Source organism: Leptodactylus fuscus, chromosome 10, assembly GCF_031893055.1.
Source record: "Leptodactylus fuscus isolate aLepFus1 chromosome 10, aLepFus1.hap2, whole genome shotgun sequence".
NCBI classification, from domain to species: domain Eukaryota; kingdom Metazoa; phylum Chordata; class Amphibia; order Anura; family Leptodactylidae; genus Leptodactylus; species Leptodactylus fuscus.
The window spans coordinates 50568408-50583824 of record NC_134274.1 but is presented as its reverse complement, the minus strand read 5'-3'; the positions used below and the strand labels follow the sequence as shown (position 1 = coordinate 50583824).

The following is a 15417-nucleotide window of genomic DNA, read 5'->3' as shown; positions in this document are numbered from 1 at the left end:
CAAATTGCACTGGTTTACGAATCCTCTGAATTTATCCCGGTCACCATTGAATCTAAGTGGCGGCAATCTTGGGGATGGAGCAGAGGTGGGAATCAGGCCTTGTACATCCAGCTGTGCAATACGTGCTGTGACCGCATTCATGGATGTCTGCAATTCCTGCAGAGCTTGGCCTTGCATAGCGATTTTACCAGTGGTCATTTTATCAAAAGATTCCCATTGGTGCTTCATATCTTGGACCTCCGCATACATTGCGCCCAAGGCGGCTTCTACCTTTTTGAAGCGGACCTCCCAAGCTTCTTTCCCAACGGACTCCATTGTAGGTGTTGGTATCCTGTCACGGTACTAGTGGAACAGGATCAGGAGTCCAGTCGTCAGGTAATGCACAGGAGGCTGGAGGCAGGCACGTGGGTAGCCCCAGGGGCTGAGGTAACAGTCCAAGTGCAGATAAGCCAATACCAGGTAGAAGTCTGTAGTAATTCAGGAGCTGTATTCAAGCTATGGTGAGCTTGCAGGCAGCAGTCGAAGTTCCAGGGAACTGAAGAAGCGCTCCAGCAAGGAGGTCTCCTAGGTGTCCAGGCAGTATTCAGACTAAACAGAACACAATACCAACACAAACAGGAAGTGTCAGAGTCACCTATATATAGGCAACCCAATCAGGGCAATACAGGGCGGGTTCCAATCATGAGAATCAGCTGATGAGCCTCTGCAGTAGACTCCACACTGAAGTCCAGCAGGCTGTTAGTCAACAAGCTGAGTAGCTCAGGAAGCAAAGAGACACCGGGCAAGACAGCAGGTCACAGGTTCAAATCCTGACACAAGCTTGGCAAAGGAGGAGATTTGAAAGCTTCATGCAGACTTTGGTCTACTGATTTATGTAGATTTTGGCTGACCACCTATCACATTCACATGAACACTCAACTTGATGCATATGTTCAGGATGAGAATAGGGAAGCCAGCTAGAGATATAACTTCTATGGAACAAGAGGATGAAAAATAAAGGATATTTATGGAATATACACAGGATTTGCAATGTTCTTTCCATTCACTTAAACGGGAGTTCTGAGAATAGGTAAGCAGGCAGACTTGGCTATTCTTGGAATTCCTCTAGAAGTGAATGGAGGGAGTCATGTATACACAGCCTCCATTCTCAAGATAGAGATACTTCTTTACGGGGAAATTCACACAAAGTTTTTTGGTCAGGGTTTTGAGGCCGTATCCGCCTCAAAACCCTGACCAAAAAGACGGCTCCCATTGAAATCAATGGGAGCCGCTCAGGTCTTTTTTCCGAGAGCCGTTTCTTCTGGCTCCCGGAAAAAAGAAGTGAGATGCTCATTCATCAGGCCAAGTCGACTTGCGATTCGGCCTGAAGAAACTCCCTCCTCTGGACTAGGCGCATTCATTAGGCCTAATCCGGAGCAGAGGGCGCGGCTGGATGTCGGTGCAGTGCACCGGCTTTCAGTCGCGGCTATCCGTTTTTTGGATCGGAATCTGAGACGGCCTCCTACTAATATTATAAATGTGAAAGTTTGTGTGTTTGTTATTCAATCACGCAAAAATGGCTGAACGGATTTGAATGAAATTTGGCAAATAAATAGTTTGTATCCTCGATTAACACATAGGCTACTTTTTATCCTGGTAAATGACATGACTTCACAACTGTTATGAATTTATATTCATATACTATATTACACTGCACTTGCAGCAGCTTATCGCATGTCCCAGGTCTGTTATCTCTCTGTGTAAACACACGCTAATCTTCAGGGATTCTGTACATACATCTGCATATTATTTGATCTGCTCCAGGCAGTGCTCACACACTAGATGGGAAAACACTTTTAATCCAAATTTTCAGTTTGCTACTTTTAAACATGCCAGGAAAAAGAAAATCTAACTTGTTGCAAAATTCGACAGCTATGAAGGTAGCTAGAAGTCAACAGAGTTCTCCTCAAGTGGAGCTGATGGGAATCATCGGTGCCAACAACACGCTCATTATATGGCGTCCCAGCGAGATGCTGAGATTCCGGAACAATCACAGGCACAGCGCGAGGAATGTCTTGAGTGGCAGGCCAGCTTAACAGCAGCCAAAGCAGGTGAATCATCAACGCCAACAACACACTCATTATATGGCTTCCCAGCGAGCTGCTGAGATGCCGGAACAATCACGGGCACAGCGCAATGAATGAGTTTAGCGGCAGGCTAGCTTGACAGCTGCCAAAACACCAGAGCAGGCGGATTATCAAAGCCAACAACAGGCTCATTCTATGGCTTTCCAGTGAGCTTCTGAGATGCCAGAACAATCACGGGCACAGCGCGAGGAATGAATTCAGCAGCAGGCCAGGTTCATGGCTTTCAAAACGCCGGAGCAGGCTGATCATCAACACCAACAACACGCTCATTATATGTTGTCCCAGCGAGCTGCTGAGATGTCGGAACAATCACAGGTACAGCACGAGGAACAAGTTCAGCAGCAGGATATCTTAAGATCTGCGCCGGAGCAGGCAACCCATTTTGCTGAATATAGGCGGATCATGGATGCCAACAACACACAGACGAAGTCGCGGGCAGAGACACACACACAAATGATATACAAAATACACGAGTGCAAAACTTGGCAATTCTTATAGGGTCACTACACAAACAAAAAATGAAATATACCCGTGCGAAGCCAGGTCCACATGCTAGTGTTGAAATAAAACAATCCAATCCTGATTTCACCTAAAGTCACCAGTGAGTTTTTCCAGCATTAATCTAATGTATATCAACATCTTTAAGTCTGACTCTGAAATTTATCTCTAGCACCAGAACTAGTACAGTTTACAGAGAAAGAACAAGATGGCTCTGTACACGGTGTAGTGTAGAGGTCAGCAACCTTTTTAGTATGGAGTGCCAATTAAAAAAAAATCACAGACGCAGTAGCCAGTACAGGAACAGTTTAGGGTACCATGAGCCCCCCCTTCCCCGCACACCAAAGATCTCTGACAGAATAATGTCCCATAGGCCTTGTGATTGGGCCTCAGTGGTCACGTGGGTTCGGATACACTAGCTTCAGAGGTCCCTGATGTGATTTAAGATGCCTGAAGAGGATGCGCCAGAACCCAGGAGAGTTGAGTAACACTGTTTATGTTTGCTCGCCTACCCTGGGCTTCTGCTTATTATACTATGGGGTCTGAAGAGACCCTAGAGCAGTGGTGCCCAATATGTCGATCGCGATCTATCGGTCGATCGCGAAGGACGTTTGGGTCGATCGCGGGATCGGTGTCTGCTTGTTGACAGCGCAGGCTGAGAATCATCTGCGGACACTGGCAGCCCGGGGCCTTGCACTCGTTCGCAGTCAGGGCTGCGGCTGCCCCGCCTGCCAGTGTCCAGAGATGATTCTCAGCCTGACACCGAAAGAAGTGGATAGTAGATCTTATCCCTTGGTCAGTTTCTAAAGTAGCTCACATGCTCAAAAAGTGTGAGCACCCCTGACTGGCACGCGAGGCATATTTTGCTGGCATGACAGGCAGCCCGCGACTTTCATGCATTAAAGAGGACCTTTCACCACTCCAAGCCTGTGCAGCTTTCTGCCCCATGTTATAGGCGCTGCTGCACAGACCCTGGTGCACTTTGAATTATCTCCCTAGCCCCCCTCGTTTTGGAGCTCTGAGCCCCGTTAATTCTGGCGCCCTGTATGTTAATTAGCCGTTCAGTGTCAGAAGGGCGTTTCTGACTATAAAGACAAGAGCTACGTCAGTCTGACACTGTCCAATTAGAATTATTAGATTTAGAATTGGAATTAGAATTTGAATTGGACAGTGTCGGAGCTGCTTCTACTGTGTGTTCTCGTGAGTTCTCGTGAGTTCTCCGGAGATCAGGCAGTCGTCTCTTCACAGGGCTGCACAGAAGACCCAGAGAAGTGATCCAGGCCGTGTATTGAAGTGGAGGAAGGGGAACTTCACTGACATTGCTACAGGTAAGTAAAGAAACCCCTAAGCAATGAGCATAAGTGCCCTGTACACCATGTGGACCTAGGTCTAGCCCCTATACAACGAGCATTAACCCCTATAGCCCCTAGGCATTGCTCATGGGGGTTAATGCTCACTGAACAAAAAAGGTTGCTTACCCCTGCCCTAGAGTATAACAGTGACAACTCCAAATTGGATGTGTTCTGACCAAACAAAATTGCCAGGCAAGCCTTGCAAATATTTGCTAGAGGAATCTTGCGAGGTTCACCCAACACATACTCACCTCAGGTAGATTCCCGTACCCTACCACAGTAATCAACTGAACGGAAGATACAATACAATTGATGACAAAGTCAGGTTATAAAGATCTGTAGATATGAGCAACCACATATTTCACACATATTATAATCCGCCCTAGAGTCTCCTCAATCTGCCTACTATAAAGTCATATAAGGCAAACTATAATCACATCCAATGAGTTACTTCTTTAGATTTACACTTCAATGTGATTCTTGTCCCTGACTTTTTTTTTGAAAGATTCTTTGGTGGATATGACTTTTGGGTAAAACACAGGACTGGCATATAATAGGACTGGGCTTATAGAATTTGTTTTCCAGCTTGTAGACCTAATGTGTGACATTGTCATGAAGATGTCTGAATGCTCCTTAGTTCCGTGAAGATTATATTCAGACGGTAAGCATCGAATAACATTATATTTTTATATACACAGTTTTTGTTACAGTGACACAACATGGAGACATTTCACAGCTTTGTTTCCTCATACATTAAGGGGCTATACATGGAATTAAGGCATGTTGTAGAGCACATATTGTTCCAAGATGAATCTCATGGTAAAAAGGTCACAGTTTTCAACATGAGTCATGTAATTCACAATGAACGAAGATAGTTTGCTTGGTTTCGGTCTCATTTCATCTTCGTAACTCTCTTGATCCAAGGGATAAATCTGTTGACCTTAGTATACACTCCGGGAAAGTCCTTTCGGCCACATCCATAGCCCCAAGAAGTTATCCCTACTATTATCCATTGTCCGTTGTCATTCTGGCACATGAGAGGACCACCACTGTCTCCTTGACAACTATCTACTCTATTGTCTGCAGATAAATTTCCAGCACAGATCATTCTATTAGTAAATTTCCCTTTGTAACGAAATATACATTTCTCTTTGGGAAGGATTGGAACTGCACCCTCCAGAAGTGTCTTTGAATAGGAGGTTCCTAAGAGATGGAATGGAAATCATTAGTAAAAAGAAACATTGTTGCCTGACTAAAGCATAACAAGTGATGCCAAATAAATGTGCTTGTATGCTACATGGCCAAACATACCTAAAGATGATAGGTAATAAGAAAAGCTAATACATGTTTGATCACTGGGTCTGGCACCTATGATCATGAGAACCTGGGTGGATAGGTGAGAAATGCGTATCTGGAAAACTGCTTTAGGCCAGGGTTCCACGTAGCAAGGACGCTGCAGCAAAAACCGCTGTGTTTTACAGTACCTGCAAAGTGGATGAGATTCTGGCTAATCCCATCCACACATTGCACAAAATTATCTGTAGAGGAGATGCTGCGATTTCCAAAACCACTGTTTTTGTAAATCATAGCATGTCAATGATGCCTATGGAAACGCTGGCATTTTCCATATAGGTGTAATTGAAGTTTATAGACTGCAGAGGAAAATTCTGCAGGCTTTTTGTGAAAAGCACTGTGGGAAAAACCGCAATATGTTTATGCCATGGTTTTTTCCACTGTACTTTTTGGCTGCAGCTCGCTACCTGGAGCCTTATCCTTAAGGGCATGTCAGCATGGGACATATTTGCTGCAGATTTCTCCTGTGGGGGGAATGCTTTCCCTGATGTCCCGGTGCCCTCCCGCTCGCCCCATTCTTTTGCTACGGCGGCTTCTCCCCGATCTCTTCAGGAGTTCCGCTGAAGCCGCTGATTGGCCGCAGTGGTCACGTGACCGCCATTCAGCAGCCTCAGCAGGCTTCTGGAATAGACCCATGAGACCCCTATCAGGTAGTGACATTGCATGCAATTTGCTGATTGGTCTCATCGGCTTCAGCAAAACTCCAGAACAGACCCGTTCAGAGGATGGAACGCGGCGGAAGGACGCTAGAGCATTGGGAACAGGCGAATATGAAGTTTTAAAATTTGTTTCAATGGTTGTGGCTGATTTAAAAGTTAAAAGGGTTGTTCATTTTTGTCTGGACAACTCCTTTAAGATGGAATACAGGAGTATTATAAGGTGGGACATGGAACATTATTAATTTAAGGGGGCGTAAAGGAGTATTCCTGGGGGGGGGGACACATGGGACATTATTAACTGAGGGGCACTATTAATTTAAAAGGTTTTTAGGGTTGTACTATCATAAATTTTAAAGCAGGTGAGAGTTATAATGTACACTATCCCCTATACCTGCACTGGGCTGTCTGTCACCTTTGTTTGTATACAGAGAGGCTACTGCGAGATGTCACAATGTCGGAACTGCAGCAGCCCAATGGTATATACTGCTGTACTGTAGAGAATGGTGATCGACTGCAGCGGAATCTATCGGTATACGGCAGTATACCCAGGTAGGGGGCCCATTTGGATATGTTTGAACCCCCCCCCCCTCCATCCCTTCCCATGCCACATCCCTATCTACACTTCTGATACAATAATAAGACTATGAGGTATAGGTAAAACATAATAATACAACAGATAGAAGTACCTGTGTCTCCCCATCCAGAAATGAAGCATGGCTTCTTGTATACAGATGATGACTTCCTTTCTGGAAGACATATTGGCAGAACGTGGTAACTAAATGACATGCAATGACCTTCCTTTCCCTGTAATCTGACCAAGGCAATGTCATTGTCATTGCTACCAGAGTGGTATTTCTTATGTACAACAATTTTATGTACTGGTAGTTCACGCTCAAAATCATCTTCTACCCCGGTGTGGTAATCTCCGACTCTCAGTGAGTATTTGTGAGCTTTGTCACCAAACCTGCAAGCCATAAATGAAAAGGAAAGCAGGATTAAATATCACAGTACCACAAACACTAACAATCAGCTATCACTTCCATTTTTTAAAGCCCATACACTGTTGCATATTAAAACTTAACATTTAATATATCACATTAAAATATATAAAATGGAAGGTACTAGTAAAGATATCCCCCAAATAAATAGCAAGATATGTAAAGGAAGTGCACAAAAGTGACACGTGCTTGTAGTGGCACCATAAATTACAATAGTCAGTTGCAGTTATGTACAAAAATATGAAACGGTCTCACCAATTGTTGAATGTCAGGCAGGAGGCAATCATATGAAGCCAGGCATAGCACAGGAGGATCTATAGAAATCCCTGCTCTCAACCTGCCGATAGGCCCTAGCCCCCAATGTGACTCCCGCCCTAACAAGGGCAGTCCCAAGCTGTCCCTCAAAAAAAGACCCTAATAGTCCCTAAGTCCCTACGCATTTCTTGGTACATTAGCGCACCAGTCATCCAGGGACCTGACTAGACTGACCAGTAACTGAGAATAGTAGCCCCTCCAAGAGGAGTCAACACATGTCCACAGTGGTAGGACCTGTTAACAGGACTAACTTCTCAGCCCTAACTTAGCACTGACTTCCAAGTTGGCAGTTTGGGACTGCCCTATGTGTTTGCATTTTACCCAAGACTGTAGACCAGTTTGTGATGACAACAGTGGAGTCATGGTGCTTTGGGAGATTTTGTGTGTTTATGACATAGATAGTGAGTGACAACACAACACTCTGCGACTTGTCTGTGCCCAAACCTCCTCCTTCTCCTTTTTGGGGCATGATTCCCATTTCTATTTTTGCCGCCCCCCCCCCCCCCTAACCTTTTGAAGCAGTGAGCAGCTGTTAGAGCCCAGCAGCTGCTTATTAGTGTAGCTCCGCATAGAAGGCGTGTTTCTTTGTGGAAACCCTTGAGCCTCAGCGAGGCCTGCCATGGCCATCCACCCCTGCAGAAAGAAATTCTGAAATGTTAAATCTATTAGACATCAGATAGAAATAAAATGCATAGAACTACAATTTGTTTTGGGTGCCCTTGTCTATAAGATGCAGCCAAACATAGAGAGCACATAAGGAAACCCAAATTTTAAACTAATGGCAGGGGAGTTCCCTTGTCTAGGGGATTGGATGACTTAATACCTACTTCATTGGTCATCTAGGGTAAGTGCTTTATAACTACCATCTTCTTTTGCAGTTAAGGGTGGAGAAGGAGTTAAAACAGCTTCCCTGATGGTATAGGGCAGGGGTAGGGAATCTACGGCTCTCCAGCTGTTGCAAAACTACAACTTCCAGCATGCATACTTGCTCTGCTGTTCTTGGAACTCCCATGGAAGTGAATGGAGCATGTTGGAAGTTGTAGTTTCACAGCAGCTGCAGAGCCGAAGGTTCCTTACCCCTGTATAGAGTAATGAAGTGGTTGCTGACAGTTTTCCTGGTGGTCTGGAGTAATGTATAAAAAGTTGTGTTTAGTAGCGATGAGCGAGTAGTATTCGATCGAATACCTCTCCGCCATAGGTATGCGTGTAAGTGGCCGAAGACCAATGGGTTAAACGCATCAAATATTCGATGCACTTAACCCCTTGGTGTTCGGCTGCTTACACGCATACCTATAGGGGTGAGGTATTCGATCGAATACTACTGTTAGGATCGGGTCTCGCAGGGTTCCATCACGGCGCACAGCGCCACCTGCGGGTCAATCCGACTCTCGCCCTCTGCCTCATGCAGTGAGGCGACTGGAGTATAAGTCCAGTTTTTTCCCTTCTGAGCATGCTCAGATATTTTGGAGCCGCTCACAGACTAAGTGCCATTTCTCCCCAACTGAGCATGCTCGGACTTTTTGGAGCCGTTCACAGCCTAAGTGCCAGTTCTCCCCGACTGAGCATGAGCGGTGAGGTCATGGCCACCGCCCCTATTGGGCGGGGACTTCCCTTTAAAAGGAGTGAGTCGACGCCCGCCCAGCGCTCACACTTTATCTGAAATTTCTAGTCCTAATGACAGTAGTCCCAGGGAGAGTCTCCAGTGTTCAGGCAGGTTGCAGTATAGGGTGCTATTAGATAGACCAGTAAATCCTAAACGGACTGACAGCTCTACACCAAGGCCTGGAGCAATAGACATTGTTCCAGCCTGTGGAGCTGCAGCAGGTTTGGTTTCCCAGATAGCCGTGCTCGCCCTGTCTAACATCGTTGGAAGCTCCTAGCTGTGTGCAGGAGCTCTCCTAGCTACTGCAGGGTCCTAGGTGTTTGCCCACTCCTAGCTGTGTGCAGGAGCACCCCTAGCTACTGCAGGGGATTATGTTTGTCGCTGACCTGGGGTGAGTGTTAACCCTGGGCAGCTGTATTGTGTTTGTTTCTGCCTGTTCACATTGGGAGCTGCACTGTCATTCACTCAGTGAGATTAACTGGTGAACGTGTGTTGCTCCCAGTTCACACTGCGCAGTACCACTGTTCGGTTGCATACAGACATACAGCCGCCCATAGAGCCTGTGGACCTCGCTGCAGTGCCTTTGCAGTCCAAGATGTTCTGCGGTTTAAAAATATTATTTTTATATAAATACCCAGAACCATAACAACTACTCGCTCATCTCTAGTGTTTAGTGATATTCTCATCTTCAAAAGCTCCAGAATGCTCCTATATCTTGTCTCTATATGATATGCATGTGATGTGTTGATGGCTTAGACTGGATACAGGGACATGGGACATAGCTATAGGGTGACCCCAAAGAGCCTCTGCCACATAAAATAAACTACTATTCTAAATGCATATTGTAGGCAGGGGCCCATTTATAGATTTTGCATTGAAGCCCAGGGGCTTCAACTTCTTTATTGCTGGCTGAATCCACCAATTTTTGAGTGACCAGTGATAAATTATGGCAATATAGTGGACCCTCAGGATACAGTGGCCTCAATGCTTGGCTAGAAGTGTTTTACATAGCACTAAAGGAGTTACGTACATAAGCAGCAAGGAGTTATTCAGTTCTAGAGACAGGCTGGTACTCAGGTCTCTCACATAGCAGGATGTGAAGAAATCTGACCCATTGAAGCTATGTGTCCAGTGTGGAGTTTCCCAGAATTTCAAATCCTTACTTAGAAAATGTTTATTGGGGGTTTATTTATGGATTGTCTTTGGACAACTTAATCCACATATTATAAGGGCATATTTTTTCATGTTTTTTAATTGTAAAACTTTAAATAAATAAAAACAATACAAATAACATTTTCCTTATGGCTGTAAAATAAATAATCAATAAATAAATTAATAATAAATAAATAAAATCACTGGAATTTGCACGTTAATCTAATTTTATAATGTGCTCAATTAAAATACTATCTTTATGGTTACTTAATATTCATTTTCACATCAGAAAATGTAACCCATTATAAATCATCCAACCATAGCATCCTCACACAGTCTTCTTGACTATGTTTGGTAAGAAATGAGAGCTATTAATCCAATGAAGAGCTGTAAGCATTAAATAAACATCTACAGATGTCTAAGACACATTCTAAGACATTGACACGGTTTTGGCAAGTGTTAGGCGTTTCGAGAGGGGTGAAAGATGCAAACATTTCCCCATCTCTTGTGAAAAATACAATAGTACCAGCTTTATATAGGGGTTGCATTTTAATACCTTATGGATTTGGTCCCACCAACTATTCTCTTCTTTCTCCGTGACACATGACTTACGCCACACTTGGCGGACACGCCATCTAGTCAAGAAATCAAGACAAGTCTAATAAATTAAATTCTATTTACATTTCATAGCATATCCTTTTTATTATTTAAAGCAAATGAATAGGGGAGACTGCAGTCATCTATAGCCTATGAAATTAAAGGGGTTGTCACTTAGCCAAGCATTGGTCATCTGAAGGTTTATCTGATGACAGGATGATTGTTCACACGGTGAGGCTAGCTGCAGTGCATCGGCATCCCGCTCCTGATTAGGCTTGAATGAATGGACCTAATCGGGAGTGAGTCTCGAGCCACGGAATCCACGGGAAGACAGGGCATGGGAGTCAATTTTGCAGGCGGATTTTAAGGCGGATTCCACATCATAATCCGCCTGCAAAAAACTCAGTGTGAGCATACCCTAATAGAGGCCAACAGGGACCACCAATGCAGTGGTGCTGGAGAAGCAGGAGATTAATCACGTGAGTTTGGATTTTTAAAAACTTTTATTACATTCTCTGCCATTTGATCGTTTAAAGAAAAATCTGGACAAAACCTTGGGGACTTTTTTAATATCTTGGCACAAAGCCTATATGGCAAGCTCATGTTAAGTGATCATAAAGATGGGATTCATGCATTGACTTGACTCAGCAAATATTAAACTGACATAACCTGTTAGTTTTTTTTTAATGCAGATTGTGAGCCCCATATAGGGATCGCAATTTACATTTTTTTTCTTTCTCCTATCAGTATGTCTTTGTAAAATGGGAGGAAATCCACACAAACACGGGGAGAACATACAAACTCCTTGCAGATGTTGTTTATGGCGGGATTCGAACCCAGGACTCTGGCACTGCAAGGCTGCAGTGCTAACCACTGAGCCACCGTGTTGCCCTGACATAACCTGGTATTTGTTAGAAACCAGGTTACGTACCGTTAAATGTCAAGTTAACATTTTCTGGGTGGTGTTAACATTTGCTGCATCTTCTGTAATCCGCACTTTTTGTGGCCAGATCTGTAATAGATTGGTTTTGGTTTTTCTAAAACTCAGTCATTTGAATGAATTCAAAATAATAGTAGTAATAATAATAATAATAATAATAATAATAATTAATAATAATAGATTGTGCTTCTTATTATATTATGTCATTATCTACCTATTAATCAGCCCATATATGACACAAGCCTCACAATGACTTTTACATTTCTTTTTGTATCTCTTATTAAACTACCATGAATTATTCCAAGTTTTCAATGCATAGACTAACAATAGTTGCAATTGGCTTATTCATCATTCTATTTCATCCGCACATGACAGGATGTCACACACATTACAGAGATCACACTCTGTGCCCTTTGTTTTTATGTCCCCTTTAATCCATCCAGTGAAAAGGATGCATTGTGATCCCCGTACCATTGATGCCTCGTGTGTTCTTCATTCAACATGGTGCCATCTCAGGCATCTCCTCTAACCATGTACAGCATCTTACTCAATATAGATAGAATAAGTGTGATTTATGTCACATTGATTAAGAATATAAAAGTCATGACACAAAATGCATCTATCCAGTGTATTCTTATTAGTCACGTTGCTAAAATGGTTATTTTCACCAATTACTCTGCTACGATTAACCAAGGATAACCTAAGCACCTCAAGGATTTCACGCATCTTGTCAATTGCCAATAGATTCTTAAAGAAATGCATGGTAACTGGGCTTACCGTAATAAATATGAGGAATTAGTGTGAAGTTACAAAGGCTGCCTTCGGTGCTTTTTCCCCAAGGAATATTTCTTGCGGTAAATGTTGCTTCAATGGTTGCCTTAGTTACACATTCATTAAAAAGGGTTTCTATACCCGCTTCGTTTCATTTGTCCCTCCCCCTCTCAATAGGAGAATGTTGGGGGTCACTGCAAAGGGTCATCACTACATGCACAATTCAGTGTTGTGACAGGCAACATCTTAGAAGTGGTTGGGAGGCCCGGGGAAACATCTCCATAGTATTAAGAATGAAGGAAGAAGACAAATAGCTGAAGAAGTTGCACTTTTATATTTCTGAGATTTAGGAAAAAGATTAAAGTCATCGTATATGTATGACAAACAGCAAGATGCCGGTTTAATAAAAGGAAATATATGATTTGAAGATCATCAAATCGTTACATAAAATTTTTATGTTAAAATTTTTGGTGATTTATTTTTAAAATGGCCATATCGGCAGATTTAAAAACAGTCAGATAAGGAGCAATATCCAGACTCATAATAGGCTGACTCATTGAGGTGAATTTATATCATTATTTTACCGTAAAAAAGAAGAAAATTTGTGCATACCATATTCGCACTCAATTTTGGAACTTTTCTTGCTGCTTTTCAAAAGTAGCACAAAAAGTGGGCAAGGTTAAATGGGAGGGGACGGGTCAGTAAATTTTTCAAAGATTTCTCATTGCCAAGACAAAAAATTGTGCAAACTGTAGTGCAAATCTGCAACTTAGATGTCATGTTCTGTCTTTTGAACAGTTCAAGATGATCCAAATATTTTAAAAGGAGTCTTCCTTGTCATAAATTTCACACATTTTACTCCAATGAAGTTTAGTTTACATTGATGTATGAATCCCTGTTTTAGGCTAAGGTCCCACAGGCCGGGAACCGCCGCACTAAAGGAACAACCGCGGCGTGAACGCATTGCGGTTCTTACCGCAGCGCTTTGAACAAAAAAGTTCACTGAGTTTTCCTCCGCGGACTTTCTGTTACAATTATATCTATGGGAAAGTCGCTGGCGTTTCCGTAGATATAATGGACATGCTGCATTTTTCAAAACCGCAACAGTTTTGGAAATCACAGCCTGTCCGCTCTGCAATTTATTCCGCAAAGTGGGCAACAAAAAACACAGCGTTCAGAAACATGGGGCCCCAACCTAAAGTTAAGGCCCCATGTTGCGGAAACGCAGCTTTTTTGGTTGCACTTTTTTGAGCAAAAGCCAAGAATGGTGACTAAAGGAATGGGAGATATATAAGAAGTATTTGTACTTCTGCTCAATCCAATTGAGGCTTTGGCTCATAATCTACAACACAAAAATCGTACATTTCTGCAATGTAGGGCCTTAGTCTGAATAACATTTCTCTTTGTGCTCTGTAGATTTCACTTCTTAGTAGTTAATATATTTTCATACAGATAGAGTTACATCAAAAGATTAACATTTCAATGAAAGCTTGACGCAGGATCCACCAATGACAGCAGGTGATAGGCATGGCTCACTTCTCTCTGTCTCCATACCCCAGTAACTTTGGCACAGGAAACAGAGCATGCCCGCTACATTTCTTTTGCAGGAGTTTTATCATGTCTTGTATGCCAGTTTTGTGGTGTACAAGGCATGAAAAAAGTCACAAATCAGGCTTTTATACTAAACTTTGCATCTTTTTGCCCCCCTTACCACTCATGGTCAGTCACACCAGTGTAAATTAAATCGACAAGTTGCAACATAGTATAGATTTCAATGCAGGCGCATGGCCCTGCGTATGGTGTACTTGATTTATGAGTAGGCGTGCACTTTTCAAAAATAAGGTGCAACCCCCATCGATGCAAAGGGATATGAAAGTAGGTCTTGAAAATACCAATGGATCATCTCTAGGCCCTAACTTCCTATGTCCATATAAAGCATAAGACAGCTCAGGTATGTTATGGACCCTATGCCCAATGGTTGAGTGTTGAATGCTTCCATATTATTTCCTGGCAATCATTAAAGGAGAAGAGAGCAGCAAGGTTGTATTCAGAGATGGACTGTAAATTCAGGGCCAACATCAGCACCCGGAAAACCCCGGAAAGTACTGGGGCCTCAAGCTGTTGAGGAGACACCCTCGGCCGTTGTGTGGTGACTGCCTCACCGTAGTGAACACAAGGTTCTAATTTGTGATGTCATTGAAGAGGGTCAAAGAAAGCAGGGAGTCACATTGGAGTCCAGGAGACGAGAGTTACACTGGTTTTTATGTTTGCCCCCTCCCATGGGACTCCAATCATTATACTCAGAGGTCTGAAAAGACCCCAGAGTATATTAATAGTTTGTGGGTCACAAACCCACAAAATTTTGGGTTCTGCTGTAGGGAACTGAAAGTGGTTATAGAAAAAAAATTCAAAAGTGGTACCATGTTATAGTTGGGTTTTCAGACATTTTCTTGGAGTAAAGTTAAAATGAAAAGTTACAGCTACATGTCTGCAGGAATAGAAAATAGGGTGTGATCTTGTGAGTGTGACTTCACATCATGTTGATTTTGCATATTATTATGGCATTTGGCTATGGGGATGCAAGTCCAGGTAATGGGTGAGAAAAATCCATGACAAAGCAATTGCTAATCTGTTATTCAATAAATCCGTCACCTGTGAGGGCACTCATCTTCTTCTCTACATAGTCACATATTACACCAGCATCTTCGCTGTGCCAGCAGTTGTGTATCCCACTATCTTGCTTTTTGCACTCTGATAATGTGGTTTCCGTTCCATTGCACTCTACATTATCCAGGTGAATTGGCCCTTGTCCTTCTCCAAAATATGCCATTGTTCTTGCCCTTGCAGGCCCCCTAAATAAAAGAAATGCCACTATTTTATTGTTCCATATATGCACTTCAGAAGACAGCAACTTATTTTTGCGGAGTTATTTTTCTAGACACCCAGTAATGGAAGCCAATATAGTATCAATTTGGGTTGTTACCCCACTTTTCTTGTGTTCAGATCACATATGCGTCTGGTGTCCATTCTTTTTAACTGGCCTTTTTGCAATT

At 43.0% G+C, this 15417-nt stretch overlaps 1 protein-coding gene across 1 annotated transcript in view; it reads right to left on the bottom strand.

Annotated features, from left to right (window-relative positions):
* Positions 1 to 4675: 4675 nt before the first annotated feature.
* Positions 4676 to 15417, bottom strand: part of LOC142183127 (neurotrypsin-like) — a 34765-nt gene continuing 24023 nt past the window's right edge. Inside the window, exons 11-15 of the mRNA XM_075258049.1 lie at positions 15017 to 15216; positions 10613 to 10691; positions 7812 to 7934; positions 6675 to 6952; positions 4676 to 5179 (exon numbers count right to left, since the gene is read on the bottom strand). Of these exons, the coding sequence (XP_075114150.1) occupies positions 4869 to 5179; positions 6675 to 6952; positions 7812 to 7934; positions 10613 to 10691; positions 15017 to 15216 (991 nt within the window). The 3' untranslated portion in view covers positions 4676 to 4868. The remainder of the gene's footprint in view (positions 5180 to 6674; positions 6953 to 7811; positions 7935 to 10612; positions 10692 to 15016; positions 15217 to 15417) is intronic.